This window comes from Puma concolor, chromosome F2 (assembly GCF_028749965.1).
Source record: "Puma concolor isolate L17-30 chromosome F2, mPumCon1.1.hap2, whole genome shotgun sequence".
In the NCBI taxonomy this organism is placed as follows: domain Eukaryota; kingdom Metazoa; phylum Chordata; class Mammalia; order Carnivora; family Felidae; genus Puma; species Puma concolor.
The window spans coordinates 51,305,119-51,329,838 of NC_141684.1; the positions used below are offsets into that span (position 1 = coordinate 51,305,119).

The 24,720-nt window shown below is 35.6% G+C and overlaps 1 protein-coding gene across 8 annotated transcripts in view; it reads right to left on the reverse strand.

Annotated features, from left to right (window-relative positions):
* RALYL (RALY RNA binding protein like) overlaps positions 1 to 24,720 on the reverse strand; it is a 712,252-nt gene that overhangs the window by 379,857 nt on the left and 307,675 nt on the right. For all 8 annotated transcript variants that reach the window (XM_086695612.1, XM_086695606.1, XM_086695607.1 and 5 more), the window contains one exon: positions 7,811 to 8,089. In XM_086695612.1, the coding sequence (XP_086551738.1) occupies positions 7,811 to 8,066 (256 nt within the window). In that variant the 5' untranslated portion in view covers positions 8,067 to 8,089. The remainder of the gene's footprint in view (positions 1 to 7,810; positions 8,090 to 24,720) is intronic.

The window sequence follows — 24,720 nt, forward strand, 5'->3', positions numbered from 1 at the left end:
TGTGTCTCCCTCTCTCTCTGCCCCTCCCCCATTCATGCTCTGTCTCTCTCTGTCCCAAAAATAAATAAACGTTGAAAAAAAAAATTTTAAAAAGATCACTCTGCATGCAAGATGGTAGCTGAGGATAAAACACATTTGAAATCCATCACTCCTAAGGCATGCTTCATAGACTGTTATAAGAAGTTGTCTGTGTTTTTCTTCTTTCCTCTTTCTGACTCACTACAGATCTCCAGGATCCTCCTTTCTACCACTGCATTTCCATTACTTCCTTCATGGTTAAGACTAAGAATATCTACCATATTTACTTTACTTTTTAATTTTTTTATTTAAAAATTTTTTAATGTTTATTTATTTTTGAGAGAGAGAGAGAGAGACAGAGAACAAACAGAGAAGGGGCAGAGAGAAAGAGAGAGAGAGAGAGAGAGGAGAGAGAGACAGAATCTGAAGTGGGCTCCAGGCTCCAAGCTGACAGTACAGAGCCTGACACAGGGCTCGAACTCACAAACTGAGATCATGACCTGAGTTGAATCAGACACTTAACCGACTGGGCCACCCAGGCGTCCCATCCACCACATTTACTTTAAAAATTTTTTTTTTTCAACGTTTATTTATTTTTTGGGGACAGAGAGAGACAGAGCATGAACGGGGGAGGGGCAGAGAGAGAGGGAGACACAGAATCGGAAACAGGCTCCAGGCTCTGAGCCATCAGCCCAGAGCCCGACGCGGGGCTCGAACTCACGGACCGCGAGATCGTGACCTGGCTGAAGTCGGATGCTTAACCGACTGCGCCACCCAGGCGCCCCTACTTTAAAATTAACTATGTATTCATCATGTTTCTTCTTTGAATTCCTTCAGCATTTGTAAGACATTTATAATATAATGAAATTAATTTAATTCTATCTTACATATTCTTTTTCTAAACTAGACTTTGCTCTTCACCAACAGAGACCTGTATTCAGGTTTCAGAGCAAGGATGATTTCTTTTTTTTTTTTTTATTTTTTTTTCAACGTTTTTTATTTATTTTTGGGACAGAGAGAGACAGAGCATGAACGGGGGAGGGCCAGAGAGAGAGGGAGACACAGAATCGGAAACAGGCTCCAGGCTCCGAGCCATCAGCCCAGAGCCTGACGCGGGGCTCAAACTCAGGGACCGCGAGATCGTGACCTGGCTGAAGCCGGACGCTTAACCGACTGCGCCACCCAGGCGCCCCAACAAGGATGATTTCTATAGATAAATTATGTTTTTGCTTTACATTCCTCCTACTATTAATTACTGACATCTTAAGTTCATATATTATTGTGTCTTTTGCAAGCATCATAAGAGTGAAATAATCTTAAAAAAATCACAAATGTTTATTTATAGTATGCATGTAATCAAGCCAGTGTAATCAGTAGAAATTTGCACTAATATAGACTTAGTCTCCAACCTCTGCATGATATTTTTGTACAAAAGAATGCTTTATGCACGACCTCTCATATAAAAATTGTCAGTATTAAACATTTAAAAAGTTTGTTTCAACTTTCGTAAAATGTGTTTGAGAGAAAAATCTGCGATGACCAAACTTAGATTAAAAAATGCAACAAATATTTCCAATATTAACAAAACTTAAAAGCCAAATTCATGAAATACTAAAGGAAGGTTATATTAGTATTTCACCTTTTTAAATTTAAATTTTATTGAACAACTAAACTGAGATACACTTTTATAAGGAGCTTTACCTTATAGAAAATGTGTTTTTTTACAAAAATTATTCAGAATAATTTCATAGCAGGATTCTGGTTTTTTAAGAATCCCAACGAATGTGAGCCAAAATGGAATCAATTGTTGTTTGCCACAGAAAGCTCAGCAATCCTCCATGACGTATCAGAGGCATGAATCCAGGGATAAAAAGGGGATATCCTTTTTATACTGTGGTACAAAAGACATGTGGAAGAACTAAACAAGTATAAAAGCAATTAAAGTTAAGTTACAGCCAAGTTTCCCTTTCTGTACAACACCCACAGGGTATGCTGTGATTAGTGTTTGGAAAGCAGCAATACCAACAATCCATCTCTCCACCCAGTTCATTTATTTGAAATCACTTAATGTGTTCAGTTATCATAGCTCCAAACATATGATTAAGGGTATTTATCGGCTAACTATGACTTGGGAATGAAGACACATCAATGGGGAAAAGAAGAGAGGGTGATTGAAACATATGTCACAGCCTGGGGACAGAACTCGGCATGGGGTCACAGAGCCCCAAAGTGAAGGAGTGAACTGTGAAATGAGAGACAAAGGCATAAACTTTAAAGAAAATTGCATGGAAATAGGAGAAGAAGGAAACATGTCTACCTCACAAGAAGTTCTGGTACATGCATTGATCATAGGTTAAAAAAAAAAGAACAACTAGAGACATTGTTTACAGTTTGAGGAAGTAAGTATTTTTGTTTGTTTTTGCTTAATTGCTCTGGAGTAGTGAATATATTGAAGTCTAAACCCAAGGAAAAAAGTACTATGTCTTAGTTATTCATTTATTTGTTATATGCCTTTAAGGAAAATGACCTCAGGAAACAAACTTTGCATTCAATAAAAACATTTCTTGGGTTCATTAACATGTCGATAAAATGGATGGGTCACTGAACTATTTCTTGGCACTTTTCCCCTGTTATGGTATAGAATTTAGAAATCTCTGCCAACAATAAGAATAAAAAGTTCAAGAAAGAGAAGTTAATCAAGACTTTAGACTGTGACCTACTTTCAAAATTCAGATTAGAGTTCCAGTATTTTGAGCTCCAACTTCTCAGCACCCTTAGTTACTCTATGCATTGTAATTTTTAGGTTGGATTCAGCAACTTTTAAAATAAATTCTCATTTTACATGAACTTGAAAAGAATACAAAATATATACTATTTAGGATTTCAATTCAGAATTTGATGATGATTCCATGGTAAAAGATTCCATGGTAAAAGTCCAAAGACACAGAAGGTTTAATAATACAGATATATGGAATTATTGGTCTTAAATCTTCAGGTGTACTAATGTAGTCAAGTGAGTAGAATTATCCTTCCTGGATCCATAATGGTTGACTTGCATCTGCTCTGAGGAACATTTCTATATTTTCCAATAGTTTTATTAAAGACAGACAATGAAACCTGGAAAGGTAGATAAAGTTTTCTCTGCTACTTAGCTGGGCAGATGGCCTTGGGTATAGAAGACATTAATACGGAAAGAAACTTAAGCGTTAAAGATAAGATGCTTAAGCTCTCATAAATGATATTTTTAAATATTAGAATCAATAAAAGTATTTGCACACATGGCCTTCGAAGTTTGCAAATCAGTAGCATTGAATGGAGGTGACTTGAGGACTCTACAGCTAAGAAAGCAGTCATCCACTCTAGGAAGTTTAGATAGGCCAGGGTTAACTATAGCATAGAGCTGGGGGATGAAACAGCTGTGTAGAAAGTGGATTAGCTTTAGATTTTCAGAGGGCATATTTCTCCACAGATCCACCTTCAGCCAATATTCTTTACTCTATACATTTTCCTTGAGTCAGCTTACCCATTTCTATAGCTTCAACACCATTTATACTGGTGACATACAAATCTCTACTCAGTCCAAATCTCTCCTGTCAACTTGGACTTGTGTATCCAATGTACAGGTACTGTATACATAGGCTTCCATATCTTCAAGCATGCCCATTAACCTTAATACATCTATTCATTCCTGCACTCACTGTCTTACACAAAAAACTTTTTCCCTTAAGAAATCATTATCCATCTTCCTAGTGATCTCCAAGACTATCCAATAGAAAACTCAACCCATAAATTGGGAATCATTCTTGATTCTTCTATCTCTCATTGTCTCTGTCTCACTCACTGTACCAACTAGTTATTTAGTCTTATTGATCCTACCTACCTTTCCTCATTTTTCCTTCTTCATTTCCATAATTTGAAACCTGAACTCCTTCAGCAGGCTCCTAGCACATGTTCCATTTCTAATTTTATGTCACCCTAATCCGTCTGTCAAACTGCTGATGGATTATTTTCTCAGTAAAAGACAATTCAGCCTACTACTTTCCAAGTTAGAATCTTTTCATGTCAAAACAGCCATTAATATTTACATTTAGTAAATGCTGGATTTCATCATATTCATAGCTTATTGTCAGTTTAAGGACACCCTTATAACTTCCATAGAACTATAAATTCACATATTCTACAAAATGTTTAATTTTTCCTGGTACTACTGATGTTTAATCTCTAATTTGTACATAAAGATATTTAAACATGTAGTGATATGAAAAAATTGCTTCTCTCTAGAAGAAGGTATTTAAATATGTGTTGCTATCAAATAAAGTAATAAAGGTAACATACTAGCCCAGCAAGGCTTCATTACTATGAATTTTCTTCTTACTCTAAAAGAAAAAAGAATGCTTAGACAAGTTGTGGGTACATGAAGCTAATATCAATTTCATATGACAGTGGTCTATTATTTAATCCATAATCAATTCACTTCAAATTAAGTGCTCGTAGGGCTTGGTGGGGGCTATAATCATAAAGGGTTTATTTGAGAGTCCAAAAATTCAAGGAGCAGGTGATTTACTAAGCCTGTTTTCCCTTGTCACAAAAAAACAAAGGTACAATATTTAAAGGTAAAATATTAAAGGTAAATATTTAAAGGTTTAATATTTAAAGGTATATATAATGGATATACCTTCTGGAAAACTCAGAGTCTTCTTCAGGACTTGACTGGGGAACCAGCTCCCTATAGGGAACAACTGGAAAACCTGCCTGAATTTCTAGCAATATGGTTCAAGAAAAGGTGGGGGAAATTCAGACATTTGACCTGAAAAGCAGTTACTAGCTATTATAAAGCCTTTGCTTTGTATAAAAAGACATTCAGCTTAGACACAAATAGTGAAAGACCAGATTTCAACTGAAGGAAGAAAGTCTTTAACTTGGATTCAGGCAGAAAAGGTGATTATGGCTGATCAAGATATATGCTCCAGAGTTTAACCTGAGGACACAACAAAGAGAGGATCTGAGACAAATGATTAGAAATGAGAAATGATATCTTATTAGAAGTACAATTTAATTCTGTGCCTCTCAAAGCATAGTGATTTGGTGTCATCATTTTTTTTCTTTGGGTTTTCTAAGCAAGGCACACAATTTTTAGTATTGATGTTCTCTTCCTCCATTGCATTCTTCTCAAAAGGAGAGTAATCAACTGGGCAGTGGGGGAAAAAAAAACAGGACTCTGAAAAATTAGCTATTGTTCATTAGTAAGTGAATAGGATTTTTTTTTTTTTTTGAGAGAGAGAGAGAGTGTGAGTGCATGATTCGGGAGGAGGGGGGGGAAGAGGAGGGGCAAAGGGAAAGGGAGAGAGAAAATCTTAAGCAGGTTCAATGACCAGCATGGAGCCAAACACGCCTGATCTCACAACTGGGAGATCCTGACCTCAGCCAAAATCAAGAATCAGACACTTAACTGACTAAGCCACCCAGGCTCCCTGGTGAATTGAACTTTTAATTGACCTTATAGTGATAATTAATTTTTTTAAATAATAATTAAGTACATTTCTACAAGTATGTACTAGCTTCATAACAGTCAGGATACAGACAATAAATGAGCATTTCTTTGACATTTGCTCGAATGAGGCCCTGAAATAAGAATTTCAAATTAGAGGGTGCCTGGCTGGCTCAGTTGATTAAAGCCTCTGACTTCAGCTCAGGTGGGTTCGATCCCGGCTGGGGCTCTGTGCTGACAGCTCAGAGCCTGAAGCCTACTTTGGAGTCTGTGTCTCCCTCTCTCTCTGTGCCCCTCCGCACTCAGCTCTGTCTCTCAAAAAGGAATAAACGTTAAAAAAAATTCAACTTAGGAAAACAAAAATGGTCAGGAAATTCCCACTTCAAGGTAAGAAGTGGAATGGAGACATTAAGGAAAATACAAAGGAACAAATGAAAAACTTACCAATGTCTTTTGTAAAGCCTTACCTTTCTTTAAAATATTAAAAAATGAATTAGAGAAAGGTATAAAAATTCTATTCTTTGTGGTTACTCATTATAAGTGAGTCTATAGCAAGCACTTATGTAAAAATCCTTTTTTCCCTTCAAGATTATTACCTCAGACTTCACTCTTGTTTTATTGAATTTCTTGCCCTCCCCAATATTTTTCATAACTATAATTATGTGACTTGATAATACAATGTTCTTAACACTCTTCTAACTTGATTTGTCTATGCTTTTAGCTTGTTTCTTTTATATGCGCCTTCATCTTTAGGTCTGTGGACCTGAGAGAGGTACATGATAAATTATGTAATCCCAGATACCGATGAGGGCTGTGAAAAAAATATAAAGTACAGTAATGAAACAGATCATGTAGGCAAGAGGGCAGAAGACTATCCTATTTTAGGTTGGTCAGGAAAAGCCTCTCCAGGGAAGGAAAATTTGAGTACAGCACAAGATCAAGCAGGGAGCAATAAATTATTAGCAAAGACCTATCTTTTGAGCAGAAGGAATAGTAATTCCAAAGCCTCTGAGGCAGGAACAATCTTGGAACATTTGGGGTATATCAAGATCAGCATTACTGATGTGGTACAAGAAGGCAGAGAGGAGGAGATGAAGTTAAAGATGTGAGGCATTGGAGGTAGAGTAAAGAATATAAATCTTACCCTGGGTAAGATGGAAAAGCATTAGGGTTTTAAGAGTATCATCACATGTACATTTTAAAGGGACACTGACCAGAGTGGAAAGAGGCAGACTGTTAGGTGGTTACTTCAGTAGTCCAGGTGAGATATAATGGTGGCCTGAATGGATGGCTATCAGTACCCATCTAAAAGGCAACTGGGTTTGGGATATATCAAAGGCATGAAACATGATGATGCGTTATATCTGGAGTATGGGGAGGATAGAGGAATCAGAGCTGACACCTCAGTTTTTGTCTGCAAAATTGGATTAAGTGAAGGTTCCATTTCTCTTGATGGAGAAGCCTGGGAATGAAGGAAGTTAAGGGTGTGAACAATCATGAGTTTTGTTCTGGGTATATAAAGCTGAGGGAAGATGTTGTGCAATCAATTTAAAATATGAATCTGGACAGGGTAAGAAACATACACTAAGGGATCACTGATGTATTAATTCTGCTTTTTCCTCATGTAGAAAAATAGATTGTGTAATTTTTATTTTTTAATCTGCATATTTACTACAATATAGTTCCTCCTAAATATTTGCATTTTACTTCAGACTGTATTCTTTCTTTTGAAAAAAAAAACTGTAGTATTCCTTGGACTTTAGACAAATATCTGATTATTACACATGATTGAACAGGCATGATGTACAGGATTCCAGAGTACATAAGAAAGACTGGCTTATATTCCTTTCCCAGTTCTCAAGATTGACTTCTGTTTGCTATTTTCTATTGCTACTCCTCTAACAATAAAAACAGGAAATTAGGAAAATGTTAGCCCTCAGAGCAAAGGCTACAAAGCAGAGTTACTTTTTTCTTAGCATTGTGTTTCCTGGAAGATGGAAACCATTTCAAGTCAAATAAAGTTACACATGATGCATATTTTTTATTTCCCTGGCCCTGTTAGGCTTGGTGGGGGCAACAAGTACTGCAAAGCAGAACTGATCATATTTTGTAGAGAAAATAAGAACCATGTGAAACAATACGAAAACAAGAAAGTAATGTAAATTACAAATATGCAAACATTATAATTGGTTAAATAGGAGGTAGACACTATGGCAGGGCTGGCTTAATAGTAAAACTAAAAATAGGCAGATATGTGCAAAGACTGGAGCACTAATGTGAGAACCATAACTGAGCGTGACTTACCAAGTGGCTGGCCGGCGATGATCCTGGCATTTTCTCCAGCCACTGCAGCTCTCGCGTGCCGCTCACTCATGTACTGTACGAACGCATAACCTTTGTGAACTGAGCATCCAACTATTTTTCCGTACTTTGAGAATATGGCTTCAATGTCAACTTTCTTGACAATGGCTGTATTTAGATTGCCGATGAAAACACGGGAGTTGATGGACTTGGGGTCATTCTTATTGGTGACATTGCTGGTCTGTGTTTTGCCAGTCATGGTTGGCTCACCTTGTTTTAATCCTTAAACAAACAAACAAAAACAATCAAGAGGAAAATAATTAGATTGAATGGATACTACTGGTTTTTAACAATTTTTCAATAGTGTACCAGGTAACCTCAGATCCCTAATTATTACTGGTCTTCTTGAGAAGAAAATTTAGTAATATAAAAAGTGAACATTGCATTATAAAATGCAGGAAGAAAACACTATTAACTCTTAGCATATAGTCATAAATAAATTCCTGACTTATTTATTCCAAATTCAGGACTGAATAATGACTAAACCGTTTGTCATTTTTGTTTTAAGTCTCCCACTTTTTCAGAAGCAAGTTTGAGGAAGAATCCGCCTTTTATTGCTGAGAACATGCATTTTTAGTTCTACATTTTCTGTGAAAGGTACATATATTGGCTATTTCATTATCAGAACCCTTCTATCAGAAACTAACAATTCTTTGCACTAAATGCTGTAGAAGAGAAAAAGGGTTTAAAAATTAATTTAAACTTTCAACATAAGAAAAACATGACTATAGAAGTAAGGGATTTAACCAGAGTTAATTCCATAGCTTCTCTCTAACTGAACCAATATCATATGTTGCTTTAAAAAACAACAACAACAAAAAAGAAGGCAGCACATGTGGCTAGTTTTTATCAATGATCAGCAAATTAGTGGACTGGGTATCTGTGTTGAAATTTGTATTCTCAAACTCATTTTTAATTCATTAAACTAATGGTTCCTATGTTGCCTAAGGACTGCCAGTATTTCTAAAATTGTTTTCTGAGCTTGGCAGAGTATTTAATTGTGCTTAATTAAACTCAATGAAACTTTTATTTCTAAGCATTCCAGCACTTACAGATTTAGTTTTTTAAGGTTTTAAACATTTATTCATTCATTCATTCATTTATTCAACAATATTTGTTAAGCACCTCTTTCCTTCCTTCCTCTCTCCTTCCTACCCTCCCTCCCTCCCTTCCTTTCTTTTCTGGATAAGCATCTTCTTCTAAAGTGACTAACATTTTTAAAAAGTCAGTGTGGTAAAAATAAAATTTCAACAAGGTTACAATCTCGGATACTGATGATCATTGTTAAATATTAGCTTATTAATAAACTTTATCAGTGATATATTTTTATAGGAGTAATTTCTTTTAAAAACTTATAACTATAAAAACAATAAGTCCATCTTATTTTTTTATAATTTCAAATGACATTTTAAGTTGAGCATTAAAATGGTAGAAGTCTTAAAGGTATGTAATTGAACATGTCTGAAAACTGACTATGCATTTAAGCCAGTTACTTCTGAGATCAAGAGCAACCAAATAACATAAAATGTTTAAAATTAAGTTGTTAATTATCTTGGATTATTAAAATTTTACTAAATATTGGACAGTCAATGTTGTATATATCTCTTTAAAATCAAGGTTGAGTTCATAAACATTTATTTATTCACATAAAAAGAGTATGGCATCATTAAAAGCAAAGATTATATTGCTGCTGCCTTGTTTTGTTTCAGTTTAGCTAGATTTAAGTGGTTGCTTTATGAATTATTCAAGGTTAGGGTTGAAAGGAAGGAAAGCTGATGATTTTTTTTCCATTTTGCAATATGAGCTGTTACATACCTCAAGACAAACGCTTTGAGAATCAATTTTTAAAAAGAAAAATTAAGGTGTACATATATATTTTAAATAAATGTTTAGCTTTCTCATATAATTTAGTGTATTTTAATAACATTGAGAAGGAAAAACAAACTAAATATCCATTTTGGGGGCTTCAGAATCTATAGATTGTTATCTTTCTTACCACTCTAAGTGAACATCAATAATGCAATCCATAGCAATACTATTATTTTCTTTTTGCTCTTATGTGATCAATACTTTTAGCAATATCAGTTACTTTCAAGTAAAAACAATTACTATGGTTGATGTTTTATTTCCTGACAAGGGACAAGCTGGTTAAAATGCAAACTCAAGAACTGTGGGATTAGGTCAGACCCATGGCTGACAGAGCCCAGTGGTCAAATTGAAGATGACGGCATGCATAGCTGTACTCGACTTCTCACCGTAAATATCCACATGCTCTCTCTGACTCTGTCCTTTTACTCTATGTAAATGACTCTCGAAACTGCAACTCCAAATTGCCAATCGTGTAATTCTACCTATGGACTCTTCATCACCTTAAAATCTGTATGTGTCTGTCTTCTCACACAAACATTACTTGTCTGTTTCTAGCAGTATTTAAAATGATACAGCTTTGTCACTGTGCTGTATATTAACATTTCAACATTCTCTGCAAAATCAAGTCTTCGTTCATAGTGTAATATTTAGCTGTACTTCTTCATTACATGAATCTTCAATCAATTAAAGAAGGACTTCCACTTTCAGACATAATGTAATAACAGGAGATTATAAATTAACCTTCCTGATTCTAACTCCTGACTCTAAAACCAATCTAATATAGATGAAACAAACTGTTTTTGGACATTAAACCACAGTTACTGCAGGGGCCATGACATCTCAGAGAAAAGAAACACATTTTAGGTCATCGTTGCTGAGATACATGTGTATGTGTGCATGTGTGTGCAATTGAAAACACAGACAGCTATCTCACTGGGTTGAGGCAATAGAAATCAGAGTTCAGGGAGTCTGAGGAGGCAGGAATTTTTGAGGCAGATTTCTAGAAAGAAGAGAGCTAAGACAGACAACTCCGGAAACAGGCTTAGAGATCCTTTAAATCTATGCTGGTTCCTAGAATATGCATGCAAAAGGTGAGTGTCTATGAGGTTGGCTAAAAGTTATTGGAGGCTGTGAATTTCCAGACCCATAAAAGAATAAGTATCATTGCAGTTCCTACCAGCAACAGTGCAGTGTCAAACTGGCCTCTGGAGCATTAAGTTGAGACATCATAAGGGCTAGGCCTTAGTGATGGGGATAAATGATCCCTACAGTGAAAAGTACTCTGGGACCACCCTAATAAAACCTAAAAACAATTTTAAGATGTTCAAACTAAACGAAAAACAATTTAAATGTCTACCAGAGCAACGTGTAATACTTCTTTAAAAAAATAAAACTCAGATGCACTCAACATAAAATACTAAATCTTCAGCATCCAATCAAACATTTCTAAATATCTCACAAATCAGAAAATATGACCCATAACTAGGAGAAAAATTAGCGATATAAAAAAAAAGAATCAAGGGGAATGTCTAAAGATGAAGATTATATCTAAAATAAATAATGTATGTATACATACACACACACACACACACACACACACACACACACACACAAACACACTTAGTGGGTATTACAGGTGATAAGAATCTGCAGAAGAACGGATTTGTGAATTTGAAGTTGTAGAAATAGTGAACATCCAAAGTGTGTCACAGAGATAAAACATTGAGAAAATAAGGGCCTCAGCGAGTCATATGATGCTATCGAGCTATTTAATATAATATACTTGGAGTCTCACAGGGGTAAAATGTACAAAAGAATAATAGCCAAAAATCTTCCAAATTTGATGAAAAGTATATGATCCCACAGATTCAAGAATCTCACTGACTCCAATCAGAGTAAACACAAAGAAAGAAAACTACACCCAGACACATCAAATCAAATTATTGAAAACCACTGATAAAGAGAAAAAATCAGGGAGCTCTGAGGCACTGGAAAAATGCTTACATTGTAAGAAAAAAAAACAGGAAAACAATAGGAGATGTTATTATAGCTACAAAAGAAATAACAAGAGAAAAATGATTTTTTTTGGTGAAAATGAAATTAAATATAGAACTTGTCTCTTAATTTTTAAGCTAGAAGTTTGAATGGAGCTACTGTTAAGTGTTTATGAAGGGCTACTGTGTAATAAACTATAAATCACTGCTGCCCCACAGAACTTTCTGTAAAGATGGAAACATTCTATACCTGCACTATCCAAAAGGATAGTGAATAACTCTGCAACTTTTGAGGACTTAAAATGTTGCCAGTGAGATTGAAGTACCAAATTTTTAATTTTATTTAGTTAAAATTAAAGCAGTATTTTAGTGGGTTTCCATACCCAAAAAGGCTAACAGGACTCTGGTCTTTCAAAAATATAGAGTCAACAAAAATCAGAAATAATTTGTTTTATTTATGTATTATGGAGGCATTCTGGTCCCAGAAAATTACGAAAAATATGATGGTATTCGATATATTTCAGAAGAAGAAGAAGCAAAAATTCAAACAGTTGCCATAAGAAGAGGAACATAAGAGTAAGATTTTCTTTCTGGAAATATCACACTAAGACGGTGAATGCTCTATAAAATCATAAAGAGGGGCGCCTGGGTGGCGCAGTCGGTTAAGCGTCCGACTTCAGCCAGGTCGCGATCTCACGGTCCGTGAGTTCGAGCCCCGCGTCAGGCTCTGGGCTGATGGCTCGGAGCCTGGAGCCTGTTTCCGATTCTGTGTCTCCCTCTCTCTCTGCCCCTCCCCCGTTCATGCTCTGTCTCTCTCTGTCCCAAAAATAAATAAACGTTGAAAAAAAAAATTTTTTTTTTAAAATAAAAAAATAAAAAAATAATAAAATAAAATCATAAAGAATGTGTTTAGAGTACTTAAAGCCTTTTACTTATATTTGAAGACGATTTTTACCCTTGGATCTAAAAAAGATACATTAATTATGAATTAAAGACAACATTAAAGTTTATTTTAGAGAAAAAAAAATTTGGAGCAGACAAGATTAACAGGACAATAAATTCTATCCTCCTCTTGATTTCATGGTCCTGAATTTCCAATTTAAATTTTAGATTTATTCAGATATTCCTATTGAACAAAGAATGAAGAAAAAAAATACCAAGTTCAACAAGAAATACCCAGGTATTCAAGAAAAGCAGCTAACAATATTAATAATACTATATTCAAGAACCTGGGAAAAAATGAAAGGGATACAAAAATGAGTAAGAAAAAAATATCATGCCCTAAATGTTATAATCTGCTACAATCTAGAACTAGTACTCAAATAAGTTCTATAATATAAGGTTAAAACCTTGCAAATGCTGCAAGGTTTACAAACTAAAGTTGTAATTTCTGGACAAAAAAAGACTAGAGAAAACTTGAGGCAGAAGATATTTGGGGCACCTACGTGGCTCAGTTGGTTAAGAATCTGACTTCTCCCGGTTCATGAGTTGGAATAAACTTTTAAAAAAGAAGATATTTGAATTCATCATTAGAGGATATTACAAAATTCAAAGAGCATAGCTAATTTCTTAGCATGCACAAGAAGACAATTATTTTCCAAATACTTTTTAACTCATTTAAATGTACTTGAATATTTCTCCATTTAAAAAGTTGGTATAAAACTGCTTAGATTTATGACTACAAAAAGGGAAAAAACTGAATTGAAATAAACTAATATATTTAAACATCTCTTCTTAGGTGAATAAATCAAAAGAATGTCCCCCCCAAAAGTCTGAATTTATTCTTTTTTAAAAAAAAATTTTTTTTTCAACGTTTATTTATTTTTGGGACAGAGAGAGACAGAGCATGAACAGGGGAGGGGCAGAGAGAGGGAGACATAGAATCGGAAACAGGCTCCAGGCTCTGAGCCATCAGCCCAGAGCCTGACGCGGGGCTCGAACTCACGGACCGTGAGATCGTGACCTGGCTGAAGCCGGACGCTTAACCGACTGTGCCACCCAGGCGCCCCTGAATTTATTCTTTAGAAAACCATCCATAACTTAGGAAGGTATAACTTATGTCTACCAGGGCAGTGACAATCCTTCAATGGAATTCATAAAACTTCAAAAACACTGTCTTGTGAAATATCTTCAGATATCCACTTGCCACAGGACAATCAAGCATATGTGGTGATATCTCTACCATTCAATAAAGATAAATGTCATAATCATATGAATATTCAAATATTTTTTAACCCTTTTTAACATTTATTTCTTTTCGAGAGACAGAGAGAGACAGAGTGCAAGTCGGGGGGTGGGGGGGGCAGAGAGAGAGGGAGACATAGATCTGAAGCAGGCTCCAGGCTCTGAGCTGTCAGCACAGAGTCGGACACGGGGCTTGAACTCGAGAACTGCAAGATCAGGACATGAGCCCAAGTCGGATGCCAAACCCACTGAGCCTCCCAGGTGCCCCACGAATATTTGATTCTTAAATCTCAAAGTACTTCCTGAAAGAATCTAAAGGTGACTTTAAAAATTTTTTTTAACGTTTATTTTATTTTTGAGACAGAGACAGAGCATGAACGGGGGAGGGTCAGAGAGAGGGAGACAGAATCTGAAGCAGGTTCCAGGCTCTGAGCCATCAGCCCAGAGCCCGACGCGGGGCTCGAACTCACGGACCGTGAAATCATGACCTGAGCCGAAGTCGGACGCTTAACCGACTGAGCCACCCAGGCGCCCCTAAAGGTGACTTTTTAAAAAAATGTTTTGTTTATTTTTGAGAGAACATGAGTGGGGGAGGGTCAGAGACAGAAGGGGATAGAGGATCTGAAGCGGCTCTGTGCTGACAGCAGGAAGCCCCATGTGGGGCTCAAACTCACCAACCACCACATCATGACCTGAGCCAGAGTCGGACACTCAACCAACTGAACCACCCAGGTGCCCCCAAAGGGCACCTTTCTTTTTAAAAGAAAATATTTTGGGAACATGTACACATGAAGGAAAATACAGTAAAACCTTGGATTGTGAGTGTCTTGATCTCTGAACGTTCTTCAAGACGAACAAACATTTCTAATGAATTTTAACTTGGCAAATGAGTGAAGTCTTGCAATATGAGTAGTATGTGATGCCGAATGTCACATGATCACAACTGAGCCAATGGTTCTTGAAATTCAAGTGAATGTTTCCAGAATGAATTATGCTCACTTAAGGCTTTACTGTATATCCATATGAAAGAAAAAAAAAGAAAAAAAAAAAAAAAACTTCCAACCTGAAGATATTTACTGTTAAAATTTTGTTGTATTTTCTTTGTCATTTCTTTCCAGTACTTAGGAGAAAATGAGTTGTAAATTTAAAAAACCACATCAAATCTGCATACAAAGTACATTACTTATTCCAATACCCATTTTATTACACTGTTAAATAATTTTATTGGATATAACTTAAACAATCACATAGTAATAATCTATACCATCATTTTCTTCATTCTCTTTCTCTTTCTTTATTAAGTTTATTTATTTATTTTGAGAGAGAAAGAGAGAGAACCAGGAGGGGAGGGGCAGAGAAGGAGCGGGACAGAGGATCAGAAGCTGGCTCTGTGCTGACAGCAGAGAGCCCACTGCGGGACTCAAACTCAGGAAACCTTTAATTATGACCTGAACCAAAGTCGGACACTTAATCAACTGAGCCACCCAAATGCCCCCTTCATTCTCTTGATGAGCATTTAGCTTGTTTCCAGTTTTTTCAGATCACAAATATATCTCAGATGAACACTTTGAAGATTTAGTAAGGATACATTGCAAATACTAAAATTCCTTGGTCAAATAGGAAAGAAAAAACTTTACTTGTAAATCCTCAGCTATTTTCTAGAACGGTTAAACACCTTTCTACTCCTACCTGTTACTGGTTGTTTTAACTCACTCAAAGCAATGTTGATGCCTTCTAGCTCTTCCCTAAGTACCACATTCTAAATATTTTCTGATTCATTAGGTTGAATAGGAAGAATGGGCAATCAGACCATAAGCTAAATAAGAGAGGGATATTCTCATCTCTGAAATGAAGTTTAAGAGCTTAGCTAGACTGGCACTAATAACAGAAATAGCATAACTCTCTTGTACTCAGAAAAAAATGAATTAGTGTTTGGAGCTTCCCAGGGATATCACCACACAAAGCCATTATTATTTAAAGATATAATAAAATCACTCTGATTTCCTTTGTTAAATGCACATTTCATAAGTCTACGTACTATATTTTAATATATTAATGTTTAGTACTGTTCAATATTTATTAAAAATTTAACTACTGAATACAAAAAAATTAAAAACACTATTAAAATATTGTATCCTTCAGCAGCCCTTCTATCTTAGTATTACAATTCAGTTGTTACAACTCCGAGTAACATTCAGTGCAAAGGTGAAATTTTCTATTCATTAAGTTTTGAAAATATTAATTATATTCACATCAAGTATTCTTTATGCTTTTTTAAAACTATGTGCCTCAGACACTGTGTATAATATTGTGGCAGTAGCGCCCTCTAAGAACCAAGAAACCCAGTTTTCCTTTTCCCTTTTAACTACTAGTTTGTGTGTAAAAAAATGTAAACATATAAAAGACTTTGCTTTCAATAAGAACTCACTGATAATAAAGGTGATATGATAAATTTCACAGAAAGTTGATTAATAGGAGGTATTTTAGGAATAAAAATGGTTTGAAAATGCTATTTAATGGGATATAGAAAGGCTTTAAAATGAAGCAAATGATAGTATTCCATTCCACAGTTCCAGGCAAAACATTAAAATTTAATGAAATTATTGTAAGCAATAGAAAAATAAAATTACTATAAAAATAAGAATTGCATTAATTTTATAAAGCAAACAATGTTAGCTAAAATATCTTAATAGCAGTGATTATATTTGAATAGAACCATTAACTACTAAGAAATAAATATTTTTAATCTGGAGATTAAGTGGTTGAGTTGAAAACAAAAACAAATAAATATATAGGTATAAATAATGTAACAATTGTAGCTACAAAAAAAGTTATTATTTTACGTTGGTGATTTTAACTATAAATTAGAAATCAAAGGATATTATTGAGTCAACATTTCAAACTTAGTTAAGAAATGGAAATATTAATCAACTTCTGTGTTAAACTGAATTAAAATCATTTTGGAAAATACAAATGAATAAATGATTGAAATTTTATAAATAAGGAGTAATAGTAATTGTTAAGCCATCTCTTGTGAAGCATTTAATGAGGTGCTATAGATCCAACCATTATTTAGCAGAGGGTTATGGTCTAAAGAAACCACCAGGGAAATACAAATCAAAACCACACTGAGATACCACCTCACGACAGTCAGAGTGGCTAAAATGAACAAATCAGGAGACTACAGATGCTGGCGAGGATGTGGAGAAACAGGAACCCTTTTGCACTGCTGGTGGGAATGCAAACTGGTGCAGCCACTCTGGAAAACTGTGGAGGTTCCTCAAAAAATTAAAAATAGATCTACCCTAAGACCCAGCAATAACACTGCTAGGAATTTACCCAAGGGATCCAGGAGTGCTGATGCATAGGGGCACTTGTACCCCAATGTTTATAGCAGCACTCTCAACAATAGCCAAATTATGGAAAGAGCCTAAATGTCCATCAACTGATGAATGGATAAAGAAATTGTGGTTTACAAATGCAATGGAATACTATGTCGAGATGAGAAAGAATGAAATATGGCCTTAGGTAGCAACATGGATGGAACTGGAGAGTGTTATGCTAAGTGAAATAAGTCATACAGAGAAAGATCCCATATGTTTTCACTCCTATGTAGACCCTGAGAAACTTAACAGAAGACCATGGGGGAGAGGAAGGAAAAAAAAAGGTTAGAGAGGAAGGGAGCCAAACCATAAGAGACTCTTAAAAACTGAAAACAAACTGAGGGTTGATGGGGGGTGGGAGGGAGGGGAGGGTGGGTGATGGGTATTGAGGAGGGCACCTGCTGGGATGAGCACTGGGTGTTGTATGGAAACCAATTTGACAATAAATTTCATATTAATAAAAAATAATAATAATTAAAAAAAAGAAACAATCACCTTAGTTCACGAGAGGTCAGACACATCCATGTGTAAATCATGATCAATCTGAAAGAGCACTGGTCAGGCCAGGCCAAGTATCAAGAAGTAAAGCAAGGAACAGATAATCAGTACAATTCCCTTCTTTCTTCATGCATTAATCAACTGGGGCTGCTATTAACAAAATCCCATAGTATGGGTGGTTTATAGAGCAGGTTATTTTTCACAGTTGTAAAGGCGAGAGTCCAAGCCAACTGGTTCAGTTCCTGGTAGGAGATCTCTTCCTGGTTTGCAGAAGGCTACCTTCTTGCTGTGTCTTCACATGGTAGAGAGAGAGCAAGCTCTGGCCTCTCTTTGTTTTCTTATAAGGATACTGATCCCATCATGGGAGCCCTACCTTCATGACCTCACCTAAAGCTATTTACTTCCCAGAGACCCCATCATCAAGTACCATCACATAAGGGGTTAGGGTTTCAACCATATGAATTTTGAGGGGACATAATTTAGTCCATAGAAGTTCACATTACCCAAGGGTAAGAATCTACTTGTGTTTGGAGTTTTCATGAAATGGAACAAACTTTCTTTGAGCCATTAGAGACATTGTGAGTGGTGTTGCATCTATTATTTCAGGAATCATGAAAGCATTGTCTATTTGTCAGATCCCTACATTCAATGTATAAGATTCCAATGAGTTTTTACAAATAAAATTAACTATCAGCTTTAAACTGAAACCAAGATTCAAAGAGATAAAAACCACATGGTGATATAACTCAAAGGTATTCACTTCATGGAGTTATCCTGAAGTATACTCATAACCTCTACAATATGAACAAATTGATATGAATCTATGAAATTTATTGCATGCAATGTTCTTAAAAGCTTTCTCCTCTGCAAAACAGAACCTTCAGTCCCACAAGTTGCCTAAGATACTGACTGTAATCATACTTTTAAGATAACTCCACTGGTCAACATGACCTAGGCAGAAGATTGCTTTGAGTTACATAGAGAAGTCAAAATAACAATAATTAGCCTCTTTCTACTTGACTAAGGAAAGTAAGTCAGTCTGGGACAGGACCTTTGTGATATGAGGGATACGTAGCACTGACTGGTATTTGAACCATTATCTGGCAGAGGGCTATGGATAATGAGGCACCATTACCTTGGTTTCTGACTGGCCAACAACATCCATGTAGAAACCATGGCCTATTTGAAAAGACCCCTTAGCGGGCTGCAACCATGAAGTCAGAACAAAGTATGGAACAAATAATCAGTGTCACTTCATTCATCACATACCCCTTCTTTTTTAATGTCTGTTGTAAACATTCTAAAAGAGGTTCCATTTAACATAGTTTGAATTTTAAAAGATGGTCTATAAATTATTAAAACTATTTCAAAAGCAGTTATGCAACATGTACGCTACTCTACTTTATATTTACATGCACGTAGAACTTATTATATACCTGTCATTGGTTAAGTGCTTATTAAATGTTCACTCACTTACAGTAGTTAGGAGAGGGTTGTTTCTTTTTCCTTCATTTCCTCTGGGATCTGGAGTAGTTCCAGAAAAGAATTCCAATTTACACAAGGAAGACACCAATCACAATAGTACCCAAGAGTTCTATATTGAAAAGACTGATAATCACTGTAACTATTCATGCTATACAGAAATGAATAGCCACAAACTGCTAAGACTTTGTCCGTGATTTATGTTAAGAATTATATTAACAATGCCAGGTAACACAGTCTCTTAGGAATGCCCAGAGATGGTTCTGGTAAATTTTTCCTCATACAGTTTCCCTGAAAAAATATAAAATAGAGTAGAATGCATATACCTTCATATTCACCTCCTTCTGAAGTCACACTATTATAAATGGTATGATATAGTTGACATTAATAAAATCTAAAAATGTAAATACGGACATTCAAAGTGAAAGCGTCATAATATTCACTTATAATTGATGCATTATATCAAGACAGAAATGAAGAAACAGTAAGAGGATTGTTCTTGTGTATTCACTGGAACGAAACTCTGCTCTGTCCCCCATATTCCTCCACTGAATAAAACATCTTTCTCCATTTTGAACTCTCAGGTCACTTAAAGCTAAATTGCAGGAGATAAACACTGTCATGCCCACAGGAGAAATTCACTCACTCCTAGTTAACAGGTCCATTCCACTCTTGTCCTCTTTGTTCAAACTGTCAATCATGACAGTTCCCTCAGGAGTTAAATTCAGACCACTAAGTGATTTCATGTAGGCTACTAAACTGCCCGCAGAGATGAACAACTTTCAATCATTATTGATGTGGCTTTGGAAGACCAGCCCTAGAGTAAAAGGTTTTAAATCCCACAACCAATCCCCTGACATTTCTGTGCTCTCTTGAAATAACAAATAAATGCCCTACAGAGGTGCAATGGTGAACTGCCCTCCACAAACTTGAATGTTTTGAGCTGTATTAAGTAGCAATAAAAATGATAGAGTGAAAATGCCTACTGTATGTCTAGATCAGATAAAGTTCCTGTTTACAAATTCCTTAAACTCAACTGCTATGAATGCAGATGCAGCATCATAAATGATAGCATCTAGCAATCCATGTATTGCAAATAACTGATTCAGAGCATAATTTCTCTTTGGTGGAATAAATCCTGTCCCTATTGATGCAATAGTCTGTGACAATACACAAAATGTTCCAATTGTCTCCCACCCACAGCTACATAAGGCAGACTCTTCACATAACATTAGAAAATACCAGGAATGTGGAAGTTAAAAGTTATGGATGCCCTTTCTGAATAGAAGCTATAGCGTAATTATTAATTATCACCTATTTATAAACTTAGTGAAAGTTAAGCTTTGTTAAGATCTTATGCCACAAATAATAGCAAGGAGAGGGTAACTGTAGATATGAGATAACTATGCCACTTAAGTGGCCTAATTCCGCAGACATTTTTAGTCTTCACACAGACTTTCTATTAGGTTGTAAAACAGCATAACTAGCATAAATTGTCAGACTCAGGGAAGAAAACCACTTTCGTTTTTAAGAATGCTGGTGTTGGGATTTATTCCACAAGGATCATTAACAGTTATTAGACAAGTTCTATATTGTACTGTACAAATGATCTATAACATTTTTAAAAGCTGATTAAGAGTACACTTTTCACAATGAACACTGAGTATTGCATAGAATTGTTGCATCACTATCTTGTACACCTAAAACTAATGCAACACTATATGTTAACTACACTGGAGTTAAAACAAACTTTTTCAAAGTTTACCTTGTGAGTGGGTTTCATCCCATGAAAAGTAGCCAGCTCTGCCTCTTTCTAGATGAAAGAAACCAATGTAACCTCTGTGATGCTTAGTTTTCTAACTGATAACTTACTGGAGCTGAATTTGGACTCTGGTTTCTACTGCTTTCCACCAGGTCTTTCCCAAAGTGCTTTTGCAGGGACCTCTGGATATATGACACAGATATGACACAGCTTCTAATAATAGTGTATCTGAGATCACTGTAATTTTGGAGTTAGCACATGTTCTCCAAAGAGGTTCTTGTGAATCAGCATCCTGAAGAGGTTTTAATTAACAAGTGACACATCACAGCCTTGGTTGATATTTATCTTACACTCATGGAGCAACTGTGACTCTACATGTACCTTGCCTTTAGTATTATGACCTAGTCCTAGAATATAAAGGCATATACATAACAGGATATCACAGAAGCTCTGGGGGTGTGGTCTATACATATACTTTCAGAAATGATTTTCATGTTCCATCCATCCTCTCTTTGAGTGTTTGCTTTTGCAAGTGAAACCTACAACAGCTTGCAGAGGAACGAGGATGATTACCTGCCTCTAACCTTCCTCATCTATAACATGCATTTCATGTACTGAGGTAACAACATTCAGTGTTGGCAAGGGCTCTATTTAAACATTTGTTAGAAATTTCTGAGATACCACTACAAATAATTCTTATAATTTCTGCTAAAAACAATGAGATAGTCTGTGGGGGTAATATTCCGGGAAGGTCAGAGACTGAGAGACTGAGCAATCCTACACAGACCGAAGCATTTATTCAGAAATATGATATATCGGGCTCGTATTAGCTTCCAAGCTGATGAGACAGATAGAAATTAAAATTCATATTGTAGACTGCACGCATATACTGATAGCAATGGTTTATGATTTACAAATGCCTATTCTATACCAACGCGACAGGATGTATGCCTCTCAGAACAAAATGAAAATTGGATCTGCAGCTGGGGAGACCTCCAGCCTGAATAGGGAGATGATCTATAGTCAGATATCCTCCTGGGGACTGGATACCCAGGGAAGCTTATACATGAAAAGTAGAAAACAGTGCTGAGTCTCCTCTTTATACAGTCCTCTTTATACAGTCTTACTCTTTTATCGTTGCTTCACATTAAAGAGACCCTTAACCGTGGCTTGACATGAATTTGGGTTCAATAGAGTGGTCACTGAAGACTTCAAAGCAAATTTCACATACAGATTTTTTCTCAGAACATATTATTATTTAAAATACTTCAAACTATATTGCTGAGAGATCATGTAGGTTCAAAATATAAGCAACAAAATAGCTTTTTCAGGCTATCATTTCATTTAAGATATTTAAATCTCTGGTTAGTGAGTTATACAAAACCTTGCAAGAAGGGATAAACTTGTTCATTTGATTTTATAGAGAATTTTAGTGAAAAATACATAGAAACAAAGTGAACTACTTATGGCCTGTAACTATCCTCTCACGCAGCTTTTTTCTTACTAAACTAAATGCAAGGATGATGTATATTATGTTAATATAAGTGTGTGTGTGTGTGTGTGTGTGTGTGTGCGCGTTGTGTGTGTGTGTGTATATGTTTTAACACTGTTTTACATACTTTAGCTCAGGGCTTTGAACACAAGTGTTTAACTCTTGTTGATTTCATTTAAATTTGTAAATTAATATTTAGAAATGAATGAATGGGGATAAATGTCTACTATTCTTTCTGTTTCTTACTGATATTATTAGTTTGAATTAAACATACATCTACACCAACACTACTCCTCCAACTCCCCAACCGGTAAATAACAATTAGATTTTTTAAAAATAATTTTGAGATAATTTTATAAAACAGTAGTAATTGGTAAATCCATTGTTTTCAATGATTACATGATGAATTTTATTGAGGGTCAAAATTCCTGACAGAAACAGCCAGAGATTTCAATGAAGGAGAAAATCTGACAGGTTAACATATGTAAAAGTCTCTGTCATATCTCATGGGGGAAAAATATGTTTTTTTTCCCTCCTTTGACATCTGAAAATTTATTCCATCCTGCGTGTATGTGTATATATATATATATATACCATCTCTGTACATACATGATGTACAATCACTTTCTTTGCATGTGTAGAATAAATAAATAAATATATAAATAAATAAATAAATAAATAAATAAATAAATAAATAAATATTTGCAACTATATATTCCTAACCTTTCTGGCATGACCCACCATCTAAATCAAATAAAAAGGCCTATGCAAATTAAATATATATGTAAATCAAACAGGTTGAAATATACACTGGAAGGGATTATCATATTTCTCTAAAGAAGAGTCACAATTTTGAGAATCAAAGATTTATAAGAAATACTTTTTACTATTATTAATGGTATATATTTTTAAGCATCCTCACAATTTTTGTGAACAGTTTTGAAAGCAATGTGCCCACTACTGAATTAAGGGACATGAGATTCCATATTTGGAATGGATCTCATTATTTTTAAATGGCATATAAAGACATTTCTCTCTACAAAAACATTTTAGCATCCATGATACACAACAGATTCAAACAGGAAAGAAGAGCTATTTTTAAAATTGAATGGGGAGTGGTTCTCTCCATTGTATAAAAAGAAAGGTTGTTTTTACTAAAGTATAGTCAAAAATAATAGCTATCACTGTGTAGCTATTGTTTACTTGATAACTGTGTAGTTTATTTGGTAGAATAAAATTGAATATCACTCAGGGTCATAAAAACAAACAGTAATGACCTCAGCTTTGCAAAGATTTATACAGAAAAACATAGGTATTATAACTACATAAGTAGGTTTTATGGGTTTGAGAGTCCAGAAGCCAAAATGATTTTTAAAAGGGTGCTGATATTTTCTTACCTATTGCATATTCAGCAGGCATTATTTGTAGTGTTATCTTATTATCTCTAAGTTCCCATAAAACACTTTACATATTAACAGCCACTTTTAGAGAACCATCTGCCAGAACTCTAAGGGCTCTCCAATGTAATTCCTCCTTTATAATGATACTAGCAACTGCAAAACCCTGTCTCTTTCTGGGGTGACCCACATCTGTAGGCCACGATCCACACATCACACAAAACTTGCTAAGAATGTGGGCCGATGGGGCGCCTGGGTGGCGCAGTCGGTTAAGCGTCCGACTTCAGCCAGGTCACGATCTCGCGGTCCGTGAGTTCGAGCCCCGTCAGGCTCTGGGCGGATGGCTCGGAGCCTGGAGCCTGTTTCCGATTCTGTGTCTCCCTCTCTCTCTGCCCCTCCTCCGTTCATGCTCTGTCTCTCTCTGTCCCAAAAATAAATAAAAAACGTTGAAAAAAAAATTAAAAAAAAAAAAAAAAAAAAAAGAATGTGGGCCGAGGGCACATAATGCCTATCCTTAGACTGAGACAAAACTGATGTATACTCTTAAATTTTAGAAACACTGGAGATCAGAGGCACCTGGGTGGCTCTCGATGTCAGCTCAGGTCTTGATCTCAGGGTAGAGGGTTTAAGCCCCACATTGGGCTCCATGCTGGGGGTGGAGCCTATTGTAAAAAAAAATTGGAGATCAAACTAAATGTAACATTTGAAAGATCTTAACTCATTAATAGTTCTTATCACTCTTCAATGAGAGAATATTCCTAAGTATGCTTTTATTTGCAGAAGAAGCATTGT